Below are 22,527 nucleotides of genomic sequence, written 5' to 3' on the forward strand. Positions count from 1 at the left end.
GTGGCTATCGTGAAAGGTGATGCTTCTCTGATTTCCCTCTCTGCTTCCTTATCCTTAGTGTATAGGAAGGCAACTGATTTTTTGGAGTTGATTGGCGCATACCTTTAATCCCAGCACTCAGGAGGCAAAGGCTGGTGGATCTCTGTGAGTTTGAAGCCAGCCTGGTCCACAGAGTGAGTTCCAGGACAGCCAGGGCTACGTAGTGAGACCCTATAGTGGTTTTCTCAAAAAACAAAAGCCAGTGCACAGAAAAGAGCACCCACAGCACAAACTGGCAATAATTGGCAGCCAAGCACTTGGCTTCTGTGTCAGAGAGCAATAGGGAGTGGCAGGGACTATGGCAAACTGGAAGGCTCCCGTTCTTCACGAAAAGGGCAGCTGCTGCTCTGCTCCTGCCAATTACCACTGCGCAGGAATTTGGCCTGGTGTGTGCAGATCTTCCTATTTTTACCAGAAGCTCGGAATCTGCGTTTTAAATGTGAAATGTCCTAATTTTTAGATGTTGGCACCTAATTAGAAAAAACAAAGTAAAACACCATGTGGGCCAAACAAAACATTTGCTGGTCAAATGCAGTCTGATCTGCTCTGTTCCCAACCCCTGGCACAGAATTTGGTTCATTCTGCTCTTGTGGTACTTAAAGTCTGTTGGGTGTTAGAGTTATTTTTTAATGTTTAGCCCAGAAGTCTAGAAACTGTGTAAAAGCAATGGCTGTATTTCATTCCCTAATGTTTCTGGAGCCTGTTACTGTTTGGTGAATAGATGTGTGTGTGCATGAATGACTAACCAAGTGAGTGATTGACCTGTGAAGACTGCTTATCTGGCTATTACAGGTTTGAAACAGTCTATCAGAATAGGAGGTGCAGAGGTTCTGTAGACCAGCAGCCTGATGATGGCTACATTGCCAGCCCGTGGAATGGAAGGAAACAGAACAAAACTAGCACCTAGATAGGGAATCCAGCAATTCCAGATGCCCTTGATTCGCTGCCCCCTCCCAGGTCCCTGCCCCCCTCTTCCCCCCGCAGCCTGCCATAGGCTCTTGCTCTGTGTTTTTGCTTCTGGTCGGTCTTTGACCCAGCAGCAGAACTCAATCAGGACCTGTTGCTGTGATTCTGTGGCTCTGCTCCACATGAACCCAGAGTGACCCCTTTCATGTCAAACTGTTCATTTTTCTGGGTGGTCCCCTGGCCTCCTTCCTTCTAGGCTTGCTAACATTCAGATTTGTGTTTTGGAGCTGAGCCAAAGATTCCATTTCCCTACCCAAAGACCCTTCTCAACTGATTCTCTCCACCTCCTCCCTCTCTCCCTCCCTCCTTCTCTCCCTCCCTCTTTCTCTTTCTTCATGTATGTGGTATGTGTGTGCACGTGTGTATGCAGATGCCCTTGCCTGGGTGTGCACATGAGGAGGTCAGAGGTTGACATTGGGTATTTTCTTCTATTTTTTCCACCTTATTTTTATTTATTATTTATTTTCTGTGTTATGTATGTGGATATTCTGCCTGTGTTTATGTCTGTGCACCACCTAAGTGCCTGGCATCTGCAGAGACCAGAAGAGGGCAGCAGAGCCCCTGGAACTGGAGTTACAGACAGTTGTGAGCCACCATGTGGGTGCTCGGAATCCATGTCTTCTGCAAAAGCAGTGAGTGCTCTTAAATACTGAGCTCTCTCTCCAGCCCCCAACCTCCTCCTCCTCCTTATTATTATTTTGAGATAAAATATCATCACTGACTCTGAAGTGAACCATTTAAGCTAAACTAGCTAGCTATCAGGCCCCAGGATCTGCCTGCTTCCATGTCTCCATTGCTGGGGTTACAAGTATTGGTTTGTCATGCTCAGGTTTTACATGGAATATTAGGGACCTGAACTCACGTCCCCAGGCTTGCTTAGCAAGCACTTTACCAAATGAATTATCTTCCAACCTTTAAATTCTCTCTTATCTTTTATTTCTGAACTTCTAATTTTCTTTCTCTCTTAAATATGCTACTTTAGGTTCATCTCAACCACAATCCTTTTATAGGCTAGCCCATCTTATTCTGGGCAGACTAGCTAGCATTGAGAGCTATTGAGATTGAGGAAGCAGGGGGTATGTGGTTCAGTGGTAGAGAGCTTGTGCAGCATGTGTAAGCCAAGCATTCTTAGCACCACATTAAAAATGTAATGAAGTGATACAATTTGTCTGAGATTGCAAATTCCTGCTACTCGGATCTCCAGCCCAGTAGAGAGCTTGTCTCAAAAAAGTGAAGGGAAACCTTGAGTTTCATCTAGGCACAACAACCCCAAAGCAGTAAACAAGGTAGCGCAGGTGGCTTGTGTGGCTTTGAAGAGCACCTTGGGACTTGAGTCCGTAGAGGACAGTTGGCAGGCTCCCCTCCCATCTCTCAGCAGTGAAATCTCAGCATGCAGAGACATGTTTCATACAGGAGGACATGTTGGGAGAGAGGCTGCCATAGTGGCAACAGAGCACCAGTAGACAGCAAGCCTCCAAGCCCTGGAGTGTACTGGCTAAGGCTAGGTGGCCATGTGGAGAGAACATTTGTCCTGGGTGGGCGTTAGATTCCACGACAAAGTCTGAGTGCTTTCCAATTTGGGGGATTCTGTGATGTTGTGATATCATTAAATCCTGGGGGTGGCTCAAACAAAATCCAGGCAGGTTGCCAATTGCGATCAGTGTATTTAGAACTTGTCAGGCCCCCAGGTCTAACATACTTCGTAAAACCTGGTCATTGCCCTCCAGTTGTAGATGACTGTGTTAAGGAGACACATATGACAGTCAGCTACAGAAAACTGTGCTTGAGAATGACACTGACATGTTTAGGCTCCAAGGACAGCAGAAGTCACATCGGACTGGAGAGCTGACTCAGCCGTCACGATGATTGCTGCTCTTCTTCCAGTGGCCCTAACAGCACCCATGTTGGGTGACTCATAATCACAAATTAGGTGTGTATGATGTAACTTAAGAAAGTACATTTTAGGATCTGAGGGGATTGTTTCAGCTTAGCCCAAATGAGTCACACTTGCAACTGAGATGGCTCAGTAGGTAAAGGTGCTTGCTGCTAAGTCAGATGACCTGAGTTTCATCCCAGCTACCAACGTGATAGGACCAACTCCTGTTAGTGGTCCTCTGACCACACACGAACCATGGACTGCATTTGTGTGCCTCCCCAAATGAATTAATAAATGTAATAAAAATGATCTGAAGCCAAGAGTGGTGGCACATACCTCTAATCCTAGCACTTGAGTAGTGGAGGCAGGAAGATCAGAAGTTCTAGGTCAGGCTGGAGAGATGGCTCAGTGATTAAGAACACTGGCTGCTCTTCTAGAGGTATTGAGTTCAATTCCCAGCAACCCACATGGTGGCTCACAACCATCTGTAGTGGGGTCTGATGCCCTCTTCTGGCATAAAGTTGTCCATGCAGATAGAACACTCATACATAAAATAAATAAGTCTTAAAAAAAAGAGTTGAGGTCTCATTCTCAGCCACATTAACTGAACAGTGAATTTGGAACCAGACTGAGCTATTTGAGGCTATTTCAAAAACAACAACAAAAATGCCAGGTGAGGTGGCTCACACCTACAAATCCAGCATTTGGGAGGAGGAGCACCATAAGTTCAAGGCTAGCTTAGGCTACAAAGGACAGAGTAATAAGACCCTGCCCCCACAAACAAACAAGACAAACAAATAAAACTAATCCAAGCACGGATAATCCTTGGAGAAGAGGTGTAAGAATCATTATGACTGGCTCAGGCGTATACAGGCAGGAAGGGAGCCCCACCAAGGACTAGATGAAAGGTGCCGTTCAAGCTAATGTCTCATCAAAAGACACGCAGATGCTAGGCACTTTACAGGAGGCTAGCCCATGACCCCTGGTGTTAGGAGGATAGCCCTCTGCCTTGTTTTACAGCTGAGAGTGACATTCAGATAGGTCAGCTTTCTTGGTCCCAGTTCCCCTCTGCTTTTCAGTCTAGCACTTGCTTCTCTGAATGTGAAACCCGTCAAGAACATTAGGAACAAGGAAGCCCAGGCCTGTAACTATGTAACAGTGAGGAAGAACAATGTAGAACTTGGGCCAGGATTTAATTCTACACAGTATGCCAAACAGGCTTACCTTTGCTCAGCCTCTGTCGGGCAGCTGTGCAGCAGAAGACAGCTCCTCTACATATGTTTCCAGTTCCTCCCTGGGCTCGCCCTGTCTGCTCTGTTGTACTGTGGTGTGCACAGGTGGGGTAACATTCCCTGTCCCGACTCTCAACTGCAAGTGTAAAGAGTTTTTATTCAAGGAGTCTTCCAGGAGTCAGTAGCCTGTGGTGTATGATGTTGTGTGTGGACAGACACATAGAAAGGGTACTCACTGCACATGTGTAGAAGGGAAGAGTCCAGAGCCGAGGGTATAAAGCTAGCTGCATTGTTGCCTGTTTGTCTATAATTCCAGTCCTTCCTAGTCTGAGATGGGAGGATTGCCTGACATTTGAGGCCAGCTTGAGCTAAGTAGCTAGCACGAGGTCACCCAGGGATATAGAGATCGATGTCTCAAAAAAAAAAAAAAAAAAAAAACAAAAAACAAATAAGGGCTGGTAAGATGGTTCACAGATGGAAGTGCTCACTACGCAAGCCTGATGACCTGCGTTTGATCCCTAGAGTCCATGTAAAGAATTTGGTTATATACGTCTGTAATCCCAGAGCTCCTGAGGGGAGATGGAAGGTGAGACCAGGGCAGTCACCTAAAGTTCACGGGCCTGGAGTATACCACATGGTGTAACACATCCCATGGTGTAGTACACCACACGGCAGAAACAAGAGAACCTCTGCCTCAACACGGTAGAAGGTGAGAACCGATTCTGGAAAGGTGTCCTCTGACTCGCTTGCCCCCACACTTGCACAAAGACACAAGAAGTAAATAAAATAATACCAAAACTGCAGACAAGGGTGGGGAAGGGAGGTGGTGGCCAGAGAACACGAGGGGAAGGATACATTTTTAATGTCTTTGTGGTAAACGATAAGACACACTAACTTTCTGCAATACAGACTACATATTTATATATTATATAAATATATTGTACCGTATATACAGTTATTATTTGTAAGTTACTTTCCAAATTCTACATGGATTGCCTTCAGTAAATGATAATACTTTCGAGGGGGGCTTCTGAGAAGGCAAGAAGACCTTGTGAATTACTTCATCAACCATGATACATACTAACAGCGTTGTGAATTACTTCATCAACCATGATACATACTAACAGCGATAGTGAAGACTGAGAAAAGGGTGACACATGGGTTTTAAGGCTGGGCTGCTGGGATGGGAACCCTGGCCTCACCTCTCCCCTGCAGCACTTTGCTTTCAGGCAAGTCATTTAACTTTGTAGTTTCCTTATCTGCAGGGTAGGCTTAGGGTTGTGAGGTTGAGAGAACTTAAACAATTGAGCATTTAAACTGTATCCTGTACACAGCAACACATGTGCTCAATAAATGTCAGCTGCTGGGAAAACATTCAGGGAAACATTTGACATGCTTGGCAGTCATCCAGGCTGGTAGAGGCAGTGCAGTATGATGGTTAGGAGCCCAGGCTTCAGAGGCCCTGGTTGGTTGTGTTCAGCTCCTGCCCAGCTGAACCGTGGTGTTACCTATAAGCAGAGTCGTTTGTCCTTTCATTCCCATGGCAGAGTTGTTTCAGGAACCCCAAAGGTACCAAACTGACAGATGCTCCAAGTCTCCCTTTCATACAGCGTGATGTCTGCGTGGGAACTTTGAGAGGACCTAGAGCTACCATTATGCTGTAAATCACCTCTAGATGACATGGGAATGCTGTGGAAATCTCTACTCCTCTGTCAGGGAATAGAGATAAGGAAAAAAGGACCTGTGTTCACTACAGACTTGATTTTTTTCCCCCTCTGAACGTGTGCATGTGTGTGTTTCTTTCATTTATTTTTAAGACTTATTTTATTATGTATACAGTGTTCTGCCTGCATGCATGCCTGCAGGCCAGAAGAGGGCACCAGATCTCATTACAGATGATTGTGAGCCACCATGTGATAGCTGGGAATTGAACTCCATCTCTGGAAGAACAGCAGTGCTCTTTAACCTCTGAGCCATGTCTCCAACCCTGATTTCTTTTTGTTTTTAATTGTTTTTTTGAGACAGAATTTCTCTGTTTAGCAGCCCTGGCTGTCCTAGACCTTGCTTTGTAGTCCAGGCTGGCCTCGAACTCACAGAGATCCACCTATCTCTGCCTCCCGAGTGCTGGGATTAAAGGCGTGTGCTGGCGCTTCTGGCTACAGTACAGTTTCTGTGCAGTTCCTCCAGCCCTCACAGTATCCCTTACCATCTCACCCACTCTCAGGGGGCCTTGGTTATAAAATACCTTTGCATGCTTGTCAGTATGAAGGCAAAAAGTGCCATACTTCCTGACATGTCATCACTTAGAAAAGCATATTCTTTGAAGCTGGTGCCACAGGAATTCTTGCCCAATGTGTCTGCTTCATACATTCCCATTCAAGTAGAAATTCCTGGAGGGAACTCTGCCAAGCTCCCCTGTGTCTGTTGGTGCCCCATGCCTAACGTGTACTTGGTAATGTCTGGGTAGCTGTCGTGCCTCACACTTTGGCTGGGGTGTCCCGCCTTTCCTTGGAATGCTTGAAAGAGCCTGTGCCCTCAGCTGTTGACCCTTTGAATCATTGCTGGCTTCTGGACGAGAGGAAACAAGGACGGAGCTGACTGCCAAGCAGATTGTGATTGAATGGGCTGCCAAGGTGTGGTTGTTGAGTGGAATTTGCAGCCAGATGCAATTGTTAGCTATTATTTTCTACCCCAGCACACACACATTATTTCATAATGGAAATAAAGCTTGCTTTCCTGGCCATTAGCAGACCTCATCGTTTCGGTTCTTAATTGTCTTTTTGTCTTGTCTCCTGTTAGTATCTACGACCTCGCGTTCAAGCCTGATGGAACGCAACTGATTCTGGCTGCAGGAAACAGATTGCTGGTAGGGTTTCGTCTTGAGTTTCCATTCCCAGTGCTTTCTTTCCCCACCCTCTTGTAAGTACTCTGAAATTTGACCCCCTTTTTTTGAGATAAAAAAGGCAAGGGCGGAAAACCCAGCCATTCCTTTTTAATAAGGAAGGAAATGGTGTATTTAAAACAGGTAGGTGGACTGTCTATCAGATAGGAACTCATGAACAATGCCTCCTTTGGAGTCATTTGTCTTTCCCCTTTGAGACGCCCATGAAATGGTTGCAAACAATTAATCAAAATGTCTTTGAAACTGGGTGGGTGTCAGGTCATATTTTGTTGGACCAAAGTGAAATAACAAGGCTAAAGGCTATCTATCCTTCCACGAGAAGTCAGAAAGCTGACCCCAACTAAACAATTCCATATGAATGCTGTCCTATTGTTCATAGTTTCAAAGGATGCAGGCTCCCTCTGGAACCTATCCTAGTACCTAAGAGTAATCTTCAGAGACGCCTTTCTGTTTGACCCCAAACCTCTGTAATAGACCTTCTTCCTGTAAGCTGTGTCCTCTCTGCTGTGTCTCGGTACACAGACCCATGGTGTCCATGTTTTGTGTGCCAACTGCATTAGTCTCACAACTGTGGTTGAGCTCTGCAGACTTCTTTCCAGGGTAAACAGCATAGATCCTTTTCACTTCCCTTCATGGACTTCCTTCTCAGTGTTCTGCCTGTGTGGGAGAGCTCTGTCCTCATTTCTCAGATGCTCTGTTTTTTACATCACATATTTAGCCATGTTGCACAACTATAAAATACCCTAAATGCACATTACAGCTGGGTTTTATAGCACTCCCTCCCACTTGCAAACCCCACGTTTGTTAGATCTGTGACTTTCAGACGTGGTAGTAAGTATGATGCATCTGTGTGTGCTGACATTAGTGGCAGTGTTGGCCCTGACAGTTAAACATGTTGTCCACCAGCTCTTTGCGCGTGCTGGCTTTGTTAACGAGGGCCTGCCTTGATGGGTCATTTATCCAAGCCCATGTAAGAATGAGGGAAATTGACTCAGGTCTGGTTGTGCAAGTTTATAATCTCAGATCCTTGGGAGGTGGAGGCAGGAGGATCAGAGATTCAATGCCGGCCTGTGATGCAGAGGAAGTTCAGAGCCAGCCTGAGCAACTTGGTCAAACCCTGTTTCAAACTAAAAACTAGAAGAGAAGTCTGGGAATCTAGCTCAGAGGCAGAGGGCTTGTCTGGGATTGTACAGCGCCCCAGGTTCAGTCCTGGTATTGGGTGGGGAGGTGGGGAGAACAGGTGAAGTTTGTGGAGCTTTCCCTCAAGTGAAAATGAGTATAGTCACTGTTTCTTCACCATTGATGGAGTGTATCTGGCCACACAGAGCATAGAGCTGGACCTCCACTTCCTGCTTGCCTTGCATAAGACATATTCATTCTTGCTATGCAGTGCTGTCTCTACTTGATACTAATTTAGGAAATCAACAACTGTTGTGTTATAAAAACAAAAATAGCAGTAGCACCCTGCAGGAATTTTGAATAATGGATGTCACACAGATAATCGATATTTTTATTTCTTCTGACAGGTTTATGACACCTCCGATGGCACCTTACTTCAGCCCCTCAAGGGACACAAAGACACTGTGTACTGCGTGGCATACGCAAAGGATGGTAAGAGTCCTCTTAACCTCTGCTTTACACATGGCCTTGTGCTGCGCATCTTCCTTCTTAGGAACTCTGTAATTATCTTTAAAATGCAACCTGCATGCTCAGAGGCTAGGCAGTAGCTTAGACTTTAGCTACCCATGGAAACAGGTAGTTTTGCTTGCCTTTTGTGGTGCTGGGACTGAGCCCAGGACCTTGTGCACACCAGGTCGGTGCTCTGTCATGGAGTCAAGACTCTAGTCTAGCTAGCCACATGTCAGGCACTGCCAAGTACTTGTCTTACTTCAGAGAACAAAGGAGAAGAAGGGATTGTTGGGAGCCAGGAGGAAGGGAGGGATCAGGGAACACGTAACATGAGCATAGTCCATAAGATAATGAAGTGTGAGGCTGGCAGGTGGTAAGGCGGGCAGAATACATGGTCGGAAGTGTTGAGTGGAGAAGTCTGGTGCATTATCTGATAAGACTGTGAGATGGGCCCCTTCAGAGAAGGCAATTGAGCAAAGACTTGCAGGTCTGAGATGGAAAGATTTTGGATTAGGCATTTGGGGAAGGAGCTTCTTTTTTCAGGATTTGGGGGGATTTCAAGATAGGGTTTCTCTGTAACTTTAGAGTTTGTCCTGGAACTCACTCTGTAGACAAGACTGGCCTCAAACTCACAGAGATCCACCTGCCTCTGCCTTCCGAGTGCTGGGATTAAAGACGTGCACCACCACAGCCTGGCTGAAAGGAAAACTTGAAGATGGAAGAGCCACTGCAGCAGCCCTTGGGTGGAAGCTGGGGCAGAAAGAATGGGAGAGGGGATAGAAAAGAGCAGCTGTTGGGTTGCCAGAGGGTGTCAACATCATCAGAGCCCTCAGTGAAGGAGTGAAGACAGCATCATTGTTAAAGGGGTCTGAGTGGACCAGGGGTCTGATCTGATTTCTGTTTTATATGGAAGCCTTGGGAACAGCTTACCAAGATGAGGGGAAATAGGGAGCTGAGTGACAAGCATCTTCCAGGATGGGTTTCAGTGTTTCCGTGGGGGCCAAAGAAGTGGTAAGAAGTGATCAGGTTCTGGATAGCTTTGAGGACAGAGCGGACGGGATTTTCTGGCGGGCTGGGTGAACATTGCAGGCAGCTTCACAGCCCTTGACTGAATGACTGGATGGTAGAAATGCCCTCCTCCGGTGTGAGTGGTGCTGTTTTGAGGGCAGCCGCAGTGGAAGACCCAGAGTTCAGGGTGCACATTTGCACTCTGGAAACTTGGTGGGAGAGAGGGAGAAGATGGCTGGGATGCAAGCGTCCAGTGGTAAGGATATGGGACCTACGACGCAGGTAGTAGGGCTTTGCTTCTGGAAGGGGCATGGCAGGCAGGGCCTGTGATAGTAGGGATCTAAAGGACATTCTGTCATGGTTTTAGTGTAATGGGAAGCCACCGGGACTGAGAGTGAGGACTGGGAAGAAGTGTTAGAGAGTTGAAGAGAAAGGAAAAAGTAATTTGCAGGTTTGGAGAGTGGGAGAATGGATTGGGAGTGCCGGGGACCCCCAGGTCAGGAAGGATATACTTGAAGCTGGTGGTCATGAGTTGCAAGTGACAGCCCTTTGTGTGGTTTGTCTTCGCCAGCCTCTTTGAGCTTCATAGCAGCAGGAGGAGGAGGGATGGCTTTAGTCAGAGTACAGTTTACAGGCAAGGTGAAGTGAGAGCAGAGCAGAGAGGATGACTTGAAACACGTGGAGAGGCTGCAGGGGAAGAAGGGCGATGGAGAAGAGGTGGGGTCTGAGCTCGAGAGATTATTATACTGCAGCACCTGGATGGTTGGAACAGAGAGAAGGTGGTTGGAGAATTGGTGTGAAGTTGAGATTGTGAGCAAAAAGTAAATTCTTGTGGGCTGGGGACGTAGCTCAGTGGTGGGACACTTGCCTAGCATCCTAGCATTCTCTGGCCCAAGGCTCTGAGTGCCTTCCACAGCTCTGCAAACACTACAGTAAAATGAAGAGACATAGATGGTAGACATCGATGAGTAGGTGTGACTTTTGTTAATTTATTGGAATGGGCAGGTGGCTAAAAGGGTTAAGTCATTTGTACCAAGTCTGATTTGAGTGGTTTCCTGATATCCAGTTGGTGGAAAGAGAATCTACTTCTGCAGGTTGTCCTCTGACCTCCAAATGTGTACTGTGGCGTGCACAAGCCCCCCCCCCCCAGAAAATAAATGAAACTTTTATGTCTTACTGAGTGTGTGCACACGTGGGCATGTTTTGAAGGATAACTTCAGAGAGACTGTTCTCTCCGTCTACCTTTACTTGGGTTCTGGGGACCGAGCTCAGGCTGCCAAGCTTGTGTGGCCAATGCCTTTACCTGATGAACCAGCTTCTGGCCCAAGCCCTGACTCTGAGCTGGTTATTGTCCCTGTCACTTTCTGGGTCACATGTAGGACTGGAGATGATGCTCTGACCACAGTTGGAGTCCATACATCAAAGGCTACATAGCATAGATGAGCCTAAGACCCAGGTACATAATTTCTTTGGATGGCAGACTTCTTTGAGAATTAGATGAAAGCTGTAGGCCACTCTGTAGGTAAATGCTCGTACTTCATGTATATGCAGTGTCTCCAGCTCTAGCCTGCCTTAGCTTAGTCATGTAGTAGTGGGAGCAGCGGGGCTGCTTCCCGCCACCCGGCTAGCTTTACCCGAAATAATTACACAGAAACTGTATTCTTTTAAACACTGCCTGGCCCATTAGTTATAACCTCTTATTTGCTAGCTCTTACATATTGATCTAACCCATTTCTAATATCTGTATTGCCACTTGAGTGTGGCTTACCAGGACGAGTGTAACAGGGATCCATCTTGGAGCGGAGAATCATGGCGACTCACTGACTCGGCTTCTTTCTCCCAGCATTCTGTTCTGTCTACTCCACCTACCTAATTTTCTGTCCTATCAAAGGGCCAAGGTAGTTTCTTTATTTAACCAATGAAAACAACTCAAAACAGAAGCCTCTCCCCCATCATAGTCGCTTGCTTCACTCTGTGAGAACTGACCTGCTAGGTCCTGGCAGGTTAGTGAGAGCACACATTTCTTGTTTCATGGTCAGGCGTTTGAATTCAAGTTGATGCTCCAAGGAGACAAGTGGCAGGCAGCCTAGGTAGCTGAATTATTTGTGCATAGGTGTAGGGGCTGCTGGGTATCCTGCATGTGTGAGAGAAGCCCTGTGGCCTGTAGCCCTGTGAGCAGTGGCATTAGTTAGCACTCTACAGAACTCTGTCCACATGGTCCCATGTGACCCTTCCTCTAGCCCTCTGATGCTTTCAGCAAGGGTACTTTTTACTTCCTCTGGCTGAAGGACAAACAGGGCTGGAGCATTTATAGAGGCTGACTGATATCCTCTGCCTATGATGCCTGGGTTTTCCTGGTGTATCACACTTTTTTTAAAAGAATTTTTTCAGTTTTTTTTTAAACATACATTTATTTATTTATTTATTTATTTATTTATTTATTTATTTATTTATTTATTTATGTATACAATATTTTGTCTGTCTGTATGCCTGAAGGCCAGAAGAGGGCACCAGACCCCTGTACAGATAGTTGTGAGTCACCATGTGGTTGCCGGGAATTGAACTCAGGACCTTTGGAAGAGCAGGCAATGCTCTTAACCACTGAGCCATCTCTCCAGCCCTGTATCACACTTTTTGTGACACATGATGATTAGGAGGTCTTAGTTCCTCCAAACTTATTTCTGAAAATAGAGATGTACAGATTACAGTTTTACTCATTAAGTCTGCTTGTTTCTGACTTCTGAAAGCTTCCTAAGTAATTAATGAGCCACCATGATTAAAGGTGTGTAACACATAGTTCCCTTTTCAAGAACAATATAAACCAGTGTGAAGAAAGAATAGCCGTAGCTATGTTTTTAGCACAGTTATATTCCAGGCGTTTTTCTGAACTTTTTTTTTTTTTTTTGAGATAGGGTTTTTCCTGGCTATCTTAGAACTTACTCTGTAGACTGGCCTCAAACTTGAAAATCTACCTGCCTCTGTCTTCCAAGTGCTGGGATTAAAGGTGTGCACTACCACTGCTCAGATGTTCTGAACATTTTATGTGTGTGTGCATGTGTGCACATGCATGCCCTTTCTTCCCATCAAGTATGAGGTCAATTCTATTACTGTCCATTTTCACATGAGGAACTAAAAGCCTGCAGGTATCCTGTAGCCAGTTCCAGTCACACAGCTGCTCGGTGACATCACTTGGGATTCTGACGCAGGCTTCTGGGCCTGGAGCCCATACTTGTCATCTCCTGATGTTCTCCAGGTCAGGGGGGTGGCGGGAGGGGACACCTGACAGCAGAGTATCTCTCTGATCAGCATTTGCTGCAGCGCCACATGCCGCACCTGCAGTCTCCTGTCTGAACTGACTGTGGAAGGAACTGACTCTCACAGAGCCTCTGAGGAAGGACTTCCACTCCCTGTCTGTTTGACAGGGGCACCCTGAGGCTCTGGAAAGAAAGTCTGAAAATCTGCAACAGGTTGGGCTGGAGAGATGGAGCAGCAGGTAAAGGCACTAGCGTTTGTCACCAAGCCTGAAAATCTGAGTTTGATCAGTGAGACACACATGTGTGAGGAAAGAACTCCCAGAGTCATCCCAATGTGCACCATGGTGTCTTTTGTAATAAAAATCTGCAGCTGGGTGTGCAAACCCTGACCCGTGCTTGTCTTGAAGCCTTCCTTTCACAAGAGCAAATGAAGGCTCCTGGGGTTTGCTGCTGGGTACTGTTGTAAGGAGGCTGCTTATTTGTTTCCTGGCAGCTTAGACCTAAAATAATCATACAGAAATTATATTATTTAAAACACTTCTTGGCCCATTCAGCTCTAGCTTCTTACTGGCTAACACTTAGTATCTTAATTTAACCCATTTTTAGTAATCTGTGTATCACCAGATGGCAGTGGCTTACTGGGTAAAGTTTTGGCGCCTGTCTCTGGTGGGGCTACATGGCTTCTCACTGACTCCACCTCCTTTCTCCCAGCATTCAGTTTAGTTTTCTCCACCTACCTAAGTTCTGCCCTATCAACAGGCCAAGGCAGTTTCTTTATTCACCAATGGTATTCACAGCATAGAGAGGGGAATCCCACATCAAGGTACCCCATTCTCCACATGCTAGTAAGTTGGTATCCATGGAGTAAATCAGGAATTATTTGGTATATGTTGCCTCTTTCTAGCCTGTTCTTACTTAAAGCCCAAGCAGTGTGGAAATGCAGGTCACATCTGTCACTCTTCTATTCATGCCTTCCCCTGGCTTCTCACTGCTTGGGATTTAAAGGCAAGACCTCTGCTATGGCCCTGAAGGCCCTAGAGATTCCCTCAGTTACCTGCTTCATTCCTTGCCACCTGCTCTAAGCTGGTACCTCTTAGCCATGCCAGCATTTTTGTGCCTCAAGGCCTTTGTGAATGTTTTATCCATGTGCAGAAATTGCTGTTTCTTTGTACTTGGATCAGCTCTGCTTATCCTTTAGATCTCCATTGAAGGATCTCATCTACCTTTGGTCCTCCAGGTCAGTGGTTCTCAACCTTCTTTATGCTGCGACCCTTTAATACATTTCCTCATGTTGTGGTGACCTCCAACCATGAAATTATTTTCATTGATACTTCATAACTGTAATTTTGCTACTTTTATGAATAATAATATAAATATCTCATGCACAGGATATCTGATATGTGGCCCTTGTAAAAGGGTCAGACAAACCCCGGAGGGGTTTGAGAACTGCTGCTCTAGGAACTGCTGACTCAAGACCACAGTTTCAGTCAGGCAGGATGGGTAGGGTTTTGAGATCTGTTGCATGGTGTGGTTGGCATAATTAACAATAATATATATTTTAAAGCTGCTAAAAGAACAGATTTTAATGTTCTCATTGTTAAAAATATAAGTATCTAAGGTGATAAATATGATAATTTGCTTGATATAATTATTTGACTAAATATATTAAACTGTACTGTACTTCATAAATATGTATAACTTTGGGGACTGAGGGGACGGCTCAGTGGGTAAGTGCCCGTGACACAAGCATGAAGACCCGAGTTTGCATCCCCTGCACCCACAAAAAAAAACCGGGCACAGTGCTGTGTGCCTGCTCTCCCGGCACTAGGGAGGTGGCGACAGAGGAGCTCATTGAACAGCTAGTCAGGCCAAGTCTGTGAGCTCCAGGTTCAGTGAGAGAATCAAAGATGAGGTGGAGAGCAGTAGTGGAGGGTACCCGACATCATGTGAACACCTGTGCCCACATACACCACACAAACACGTGAAGAGATAACATGTATAGCTGTAAAAACAAACAAAAGGAATTAGGAGGCTGGAGAGGTGCCTCAGCAGTCAAGAGCACTGGATGCTCTTCCAGAGGATCCATGTTTATTTCCCAGCACCCTCATGGTAGCTCACAAACACCTGTAACTCTAGTTCAGGGAATCTGCTGCCATCTTGAGGCCTATGTAGGCACCAGGCATGTACGTGGTATACAGACATACATGTAGGCAAACACCCATAAACATAAAATAAAAATAGGTAAAACCTTTTAAAAATATAAAGTTTAATGTTAGTTTTCCCAGCTACTCTGTTTCTGTACAGGACTCACCCTCCCATATTGTTATTTGTATTGAATAAGTTTAATGTCTGCTTCTTGGATGAGGCCCTACGGAAGTGAAGCTTAGGTGTTTAATAACTGCTCAACCCTTGTTGCAGAACACGGTACACAGATGTAGCCAAGCCTCAGTGAGTCTGGGATACTTGGTGCCAGGAGAAGTCCCACCTGCAGATCCTTGCCTTTCCATGGTTGATGAGAAGCAGCAGAAGGGCTGGGTTTATAACATTGTGGGGCGGGTGCTCAGTATGTGTAGGTCCTAGATCCTGCCCCCATCCAAAAACAGCAGTAGAGAATAAAAGGCCACTTACTACCCTTTAAAGGTGTTTTTAGACAGGGTCTTTTGTAGTCCAGGCTGGCTTCAAACTTACTGTGTAGCCAGGATGACCCTGAACCTCTGATTTCTTGCCACTGCAAGTGCTGGGTGATAGGAATACACTAACTACACTCCCAGTTTTTGTAGTGCTGGGATTTGAACCTTTGGCCTCATACATACTAGACAGCTACTCTGTCAACTGAACTACATTCCTACCCAATTAGGTGCTTTGAAGATTAGTTTTCTTGTACATGCTGTCTGGAAAATGCTGGTTTAAAGAACATGTGATGATTTTTCTTTTTAAAAACCTTGCAGGCAAGCGCTTTGCATCTGGATCTGCTGACAAGAGCATCATTATCTGGACCTCAAAACTGGAAGGCATTCTGAAGTACACGTAGGTGACTTCATGGGGGACAGTATTATAGTTTAACTCTTACTGTTTTGCTTGCTTGAGACAGGGCTTCCCTCTGAGAAGCAAGCCTTAAGCTTATGCCCTCCCTGCACACCAACCACACCTAACTCTGTTCTTTTTTTTTTTTTTTTTTTTTTTGGTTTTTCGAGACAGGGTTTCTCTGTGGTTTTGGAGCCTGTCCTGGAACTAGCTCTTGTAGACCAGGCTGGTCTCGAACTCACAGAGATCCGCCTGCCTCTGCCTCCTGAGTGCTGGGATTAAAGGCGTGCACCACCACCGCCCGGCCCCTAACTCTGTTCTGATTGCTGTTCATTGTGGCCACAGCCTTGTGGAAACACTATATGGAGAAATCTCCCCAAGATGAACTTGAATTCAGCACAGGGTGGGTGGGGAGTGCATGATCACTAACTGGCTTAGCCAGCACTGAGCCGTGTTCCATGTAATGTATCTCAGCTAATCCTCACAGCACAGATTCCTGTCTCCTCTCTCACCCAGCATGTCCTCTTCAGTGTCTCTGCCTCCAGGGATGGCTTTGCCTCTACCCAGTGTCAAAGCTAGAAGGCCAGCGTGCTCTAAGCTTCCTACCCCTTAGGGGCTGTGCTCAGATCTCTCCCTTTCCTAGCCAGGCCCTCATCCCCCCACCATGACTCCCACGCATATCCTACAGGTCTCGGTGCACAGGAGGGCCGCCCTGAGCATTTCTTACAGCTGCGGCCTTACATATTCTGACCACTGATTGATGACACTCTGTGGGCTCTGGAAGGTAGACACCACCCCTACTTTTATGTGCTTGTATTTCTGGCTTCTAGCCTGGTCCACTTTTGTAAGTACTTGATAGACAACAGACAACTTCTGTTATTTTTAGTTGTAGAGAAATACCCCAAACATGAACTGTGCCGCACCACCAGATATTATGTACATTCACACTGTTGTGCAACCAAACTTTGGCAAATACAGACTTGAACTTAAACTTGGCGCTTAACACCTTCCCTTCTGCCCCATCTCAGTCCAGCAACTGTCATTCTCCTATCTGACTCTGGGAGTTTGACTCCTCTAGGTGCCTCATAGAAGTGGGATCACAGAGCGTTTGGTGTTTTGTAATTGGCTTATTTCATGTAATGTCCTCATGGCCTATGCCTTCCTCTTTAAGGCTGAGTAATACTCCATTGTGTATCTATATCCCATTTGGATTGCTCAACAGCTGATGGACACTTGGGTTGCTCCCACCTGGTACCTACTGTGAACGATCCTGCTCTGAACACAACAAACGATGTTGGTTGAACATTGAGTCAGGTCCTGCATACGGTGTCCTCAGAAAGCGAAGGACTAGAACTGGGCCGAGATCCCATGGAGTGCACCTGGCCTGCACTGTCTTCATCACCTCTACCCAGAGATGGTCGATCAGAGGCACAAATAAAGCATGCTGTCTGCACTGGCACTGAGCTGGTTCTCGGTGTCTTTATCTCAGTCGCCCACCAGAAGCATCAGAAGGAGAACCCTGGAGGAGGAGGAACTTGAGCTGGGTGGGATGCAGGGTGGGTTCAAACTGGTGGTGATGACAGTCCTGTGAAGGAGTTCCTGAGCTGGCTGTTGGTCCCTCAGAGAGGGGCTTGCAGTGTGTCACCCAAGGCTTCAATCCTGGTTTTTTATAATTTATTTATTTTTAATTTAATTCATGTATGTACATATTTTGCATAGAAGCTAGAAGAGGGCATCATATCCTTTGGAACTGGAGATACAGACAGCTGTGAGCTGCCATGTGGGTACTAGTAACCAAATCCTGGTTCTCTGGAAGAGTAGTAAGTGCTCTTACCTGCTGAGCCATCTCTCCAGCCCCTTCTAGCCTGCTTTGAATCTCCAGGTGTAGCCACTGAGACATTTGTGGTTTGCTGTGGAATAATCCTCCGTTCTTCACCTTGCAGGCACAATGACTCTATACAGTGTGTCTCCTACAACCCTATCACCCACCAGCTGGCATCCTGTTCCTCCAGTGACTTCGGTAAGTTTCAGTTCCCAGCATCCCCAGTGGAGAATGCTGAGACTCACACAGAACCTGCTGACCTGTCCTGAGGGAGAGGCCTCTTCTCCACCTCCAACAGCCAGGGGAGGTTCATAGTTGTCCTTTAAATTTGCAGAACGAGAGACAGTGAGAGATGATGTCCTCGGGGTTGTAAGACATCTGAGACAGATGAGCAGTAGGATCCTAGGGAGGAAATGGCGTGTTGGACAGGAGAGCAGAGAGCAGGCACAGAAGACTCCAACTCCCCTAAAAGGACCGTGTCTCTGTCCCCACTTTGGTATCCATCCACATTCACTCTTTCAACTGTGCTGCTGACTCAGTGTCTCCTTATTCTTGTCTCTGTGGCACTGATGTGTGTATAAAGGGAGGAGGGAGGCTTCTGGAACATGAACATTGATGCTGGCTTCCAGCTCCATGCCAAAGGACCCACAGGACAGCCACGGGTCTAGGAATGGAGACCTAAGCCTTCTCGGTACCTCAATGTCCTTATCCGAAAGGGATGTGTTACCTACCTCGTCTGTCCCATTCATGTAGTTTTAGCTTCTGAAGAGAGTGCAAAACAACACAGTTTATCAACAGTGGAAGCACTGCCATCTGCTTAAAAAAGTTTAGCTTATCTTCTTGTGGGCTGCTGATCTGTGCTTGTCTGGGGGCAGTTAAAATACCCCTGCTCTCAAGCTTGTGGTATGAGGAAGGTAGGATTTGTAAAAATATCTTAAGTAAAATGAGTTGGGCTGGGGAGATGGCTCAGTGGGTAAAGTGCTTGCAGCACAAGGACCAGAGTTCAGATCCCAGGTTCCCGTGTACAAGCCAGCTGTGGTGGCTTCTGCCTGTAATCCCAGTGCTGGGAGCAAGTCGGCCAGATCCCAGGAACTTGCTGGACAGACAGACTAGCCAAAATGGAGAGTACTAGGTTCAGTGTTAAAAAACAGAGCGATAGAGAAGACATCTCCATGTCAGCTTCTGCTTCCCAGGGCAAGCGTCCCCACACACGGCCGTCACTATACATACACATGCAGTATGTATACACACACATGCAGTATGTATACACACATGCAGTATGCATACACACATGCAGTATGTATACATACACGTGCAGTATATATACATACACGCAGTATGTATACACACATGCAGTATATATACACACATGCAGTATGTATACACACATGCAGTATACACACACATACAGTATGTATACACACATGCAGTATGTATACACACATGCAGTATATACACACACATACAGTATGTATACACACATGCAGTATATATACATACACATGTAATATATACATACACATGTAGTATGTATACACACATGCAGTATGTATACACACATGCAGTACATATACATACACATGCAGTACATATATATACACATGCAGTACGCATACATACACATGCAGTATGTATACATACACATGCAGTATGTATACATACACATGCGGTATGTATACACACATGCGGTATGTATACACACATGCAGTAGTACCTACAGGATGTTTATAGTGGGGGAGGCACTGTGCTGATGGTTTACAACAATTTTTTAAGAAGGAAATTCCTATGGCTTGAGAACTATTTAAAAAAAGTTCTGAGTTCCAAGTCCTGTGGCTGAGCTCAAGTGTTTCACTTATTCCCGTCCTCATGCTGAAGGAGAAAACACAGGGGCTCAATGTAGTTCTGAAGTCACTGGCAGTTACTTAGCCAGCACTGCAGGAGAGTTGGGGCCCAGGTTAGGCAACTATGTGCAGAGCTTGAGGGGGTCTAGAAAGGAGGGGCTCCTGTAGCTGAAGGCCCTGTGCATTTTCAGGGGAGCACAGATAACATGCGCAGCTGGGGTGGAAATGCTTGGCAGAAGGGAGGGGAAGATTCAGTCATTTGGCATGCATTCCCAAAGCCTTTCTCTTCTCCAGGGACTCTCATGTCTGCGGCAGCAGGGTATGAAGAAAAGATAAGACACAGATATAAACTGGGACCAGGTGGACCACAGCATCCTGGAAGCCCAGTGTGCTTATTATATAGAGTTGAACAGTGAGGCAGGGTTACTGCCTGCAGCTGAGACAAGGAGGCAGGGTTATCACAGATAAATACAGAGGCAGGGTTATATACGGCTGGACCAAGGAGACAGGCTTAGCTAATCTCTGTCCAAGCAGTCTCATAGGGAAAAGTCTTTAGACCATAAATACTGTGTTGGACATTTTCTGAATATATTGTCAACATCTATACATGGACCAGAAAGGGAAGTCTTTGCCATTTCCCTCACTTTCACCCCCAGGGAGAAGGCTTTGCCTTTCTCGGGGTCTGAGGCTACTGGGTCCTTGACATGGCTGTGGATGTGACTCAGGACTTTAAACTCATTTGGGGCTTCCTCCACTCTCTACACATGCACATGGCTGTGTAAAGTTATTTGTGCCATTTATTTCATGTGGCCACACTTCACAGCTCAGGCAGAGTAGAGTTTGCTTTTGTTGTCTGTTTTTGAGGGCATTGCACCACATCTGGGGATTGGTGGGAGCAAACCTAAAATGACCAGTGAGCCATGCCCAGTGCATGGCTCAGATAGAGCCATGAGCAGTGACGGAGGCCTAGAAACTGGACTCTCCAAAAAGGTCATTTGTGACTTATTTTATTTTTATTAGCTTAACGAAGGAATAGGTTTTGCCATGACATTTTAGAACAAAATTTGTTTTTGTTTCTTCTTCCCACCCTTCCAGCCCCATTCTTCCCCATCCACACTCTTTCCCTGGTGTCCTTTCACCCCAGGAGCCTGCTTTCCGCTTCCATGTCCTATGTGACCCCCAAACCTCTTGTTCTCTCTGATGGTTTCCTACTAAATTCGTTGTCTATACCCACTATCACACCCCTCGCTTACAAATATTAAGATTGAGACATGAGAACACATGATATTTGTCTTTCTGGGACTGGGTCAGCTCACTTAATGTGAAACTTGACAGGTTCATTCCTGCCCATTCTATTTCATTAGCATTTTATTTTATTTTATTTTATTTATTTGTTTGTTTTTTAATCCTTTGGTTTTTGAGACAGGGTTTCTCTGTATAGTCCCTACTGTCCTAGACCAGTCTGGCTTCAAATTCACAGAGATCCTCTTCCCTCTGCCTCCCAAGTGCTGAGGTTAAAGGCGTGCAGCACCACTGCCCAGCTTAAGTCATTATTTTAATGCTGAGTTGTTTTCTGACTGCCATTGGCTAGCTATGAGTAGCTAAGTTGTCCTTTTCTTTAGATTTAAATCCTGGAGAAGTTGACTAGAACTTTACCATCTACCTTTTTTAAAAAATAATTTCCAGTGCATTGCAAGGCCAGTACAGAGAAACCTCATGTATTCTTCCCCCGCTTTCTTATACACCTTGGGCAGCTATTGGGCCATGCAGGAGCCAGGGCAGGAGGGCACAGTGTGTCTGTGGTTCTGTCATTTCCTCATGTGTTGCAGTATACTGCCACTGCATTGCAGGATCCCATTCCCACACCAAAGCCTGCTCCCCGCCCCCTGCTGCCACCTGAGATCCCAGTAGCCATAGATTATTGTTTAGTATTTTTTTTAAATATTTATTTATTTATTATGTATACAATATTCTGTCTGTGTGTATATCTGCAGGCCAGAAGAGGGCGCCAGACCTCATTCCAGATGGTTGTGAGCCACCATGTGGTTGCTGGGAATTAAACTCAGGACCTTTGGAAGAGCAGGCAGTGCTCTTAACCACTTGAGCCATCTCTCCAGCCCCCTATTGTTTAGTATTTTGTATACATAGACTTACTTTGTACTAAACTTTTGTATGTTGGCTTTTTCCTCCATTAGCATAAGACTCCAGAGATTCGAGTTTTGTTGAAATGAATAGTTTATTCCTCTCTATTGCTGAGTAGTCTTACTGTGTTTTTTTGTTTGTTTTTTGCCTGATACTGAAGGACTGTGGTCTCCTGAACAGAAATCTGTCTCCAAGCATAAATCCAGCAGCAAGATCACCTGCTGCAGGTAAGCTAGGGGCGCTCTGATGACAGGCCTATGCTCCTTTCTCTCCCCAAAAGACCCACACAAACCACCAGTTTTGCACTACAGAGAAAGTGTGATGTCTGTTAGTTGGTATAGGCTTCTGTGTTCTCTTTCTTCTCTTGTCTCCTTGATGGGAGTGACTTGTGCCTTTGATCACTTTCACTTGGTGAGATTTCTTCATCAGGATTGACAGTCAGGAACCTCTGACTTTGGTACTAGACCCAGACCAAAGTCTGGATCTTGTGATTGACAGGTCTGTGACCTTGGGAAAGTTACAAAGTCAGAGCTGGAGCCTCAGGGTCCTCATGGCCCAGTGGTGATAGCACCGTCATTGCTGGGAACGCATGTAAGCCAGGCTAGGCACTCTAAAACTGAGCAGCTTCTGGGGGGACTCTGAGATTCAGTATTTGTTGAGTGACATGTCAAGCCCTCTTCTAGGGCTAAAAAGACACAAGACAGTGTGTTTACTGGGAGCCTCTGAATTGGGAGGGGGTTGAAATGCAAAGCAGAAAATGGGAGCTGAGCCGGGCGGTGGTGGCGCACGCCT

The 22,527-nt window shown here is 46.0% G+C and overlaps 1 protein-coding gene across 3 annotated transcripts in view; it reads left to right on the top strand.

Annotated features, from left to right (window-relative positions):
• Ift122 (intraflagellar transport 122) overlaps positions 1-22,527 on the top strand; it is a 75,816-nt gene that overhangs the window by 5,365 nt on the left and 47,924 nt on the right. For all 3 annotated transcript variants that reach the window (XM_005365052.2, XM_026788197.1, XM_005365054.2), the window contains exons 2-6: positions 6,913-6,979; positions 8,542-8,626; positions 15,855-15,933; positions 17,874-17,950; positions 21,896-21,962. In XM_005365052.2, coding sequence (XP_005365109.1) covers positions 6,913-6,979; positions 8,542-8,626; positions 15,855-15,933; positions 17,874-17,950; positions 21,896-21,962 — 375 coding nt within the window. The remainder of the gene's footprint in view (positions 1-6,912; positions 6,980-8,541; positions 8,627-15,854; positions 15,934-17,873; positions 17,951-21,895; positions 21,963-22,527) is intronic.

Source organism: Microtus ochrogaster, unplaced genomic scaffold (assembly GCF_000317375.1).
Source record: "Microtus ochrogaster isolate Prairie Vole_2 unplaced genomic scaffold, MicOch1.0 UNK1, whole genome shotgun sequence".
NCBI classification, from domain to species: domain Eukaryota; kingdom Metazoa; phylum Chordata; class Mammalia; order Rodentia; family Cricetidae; genus Microtus; species Microtus ochrogaster.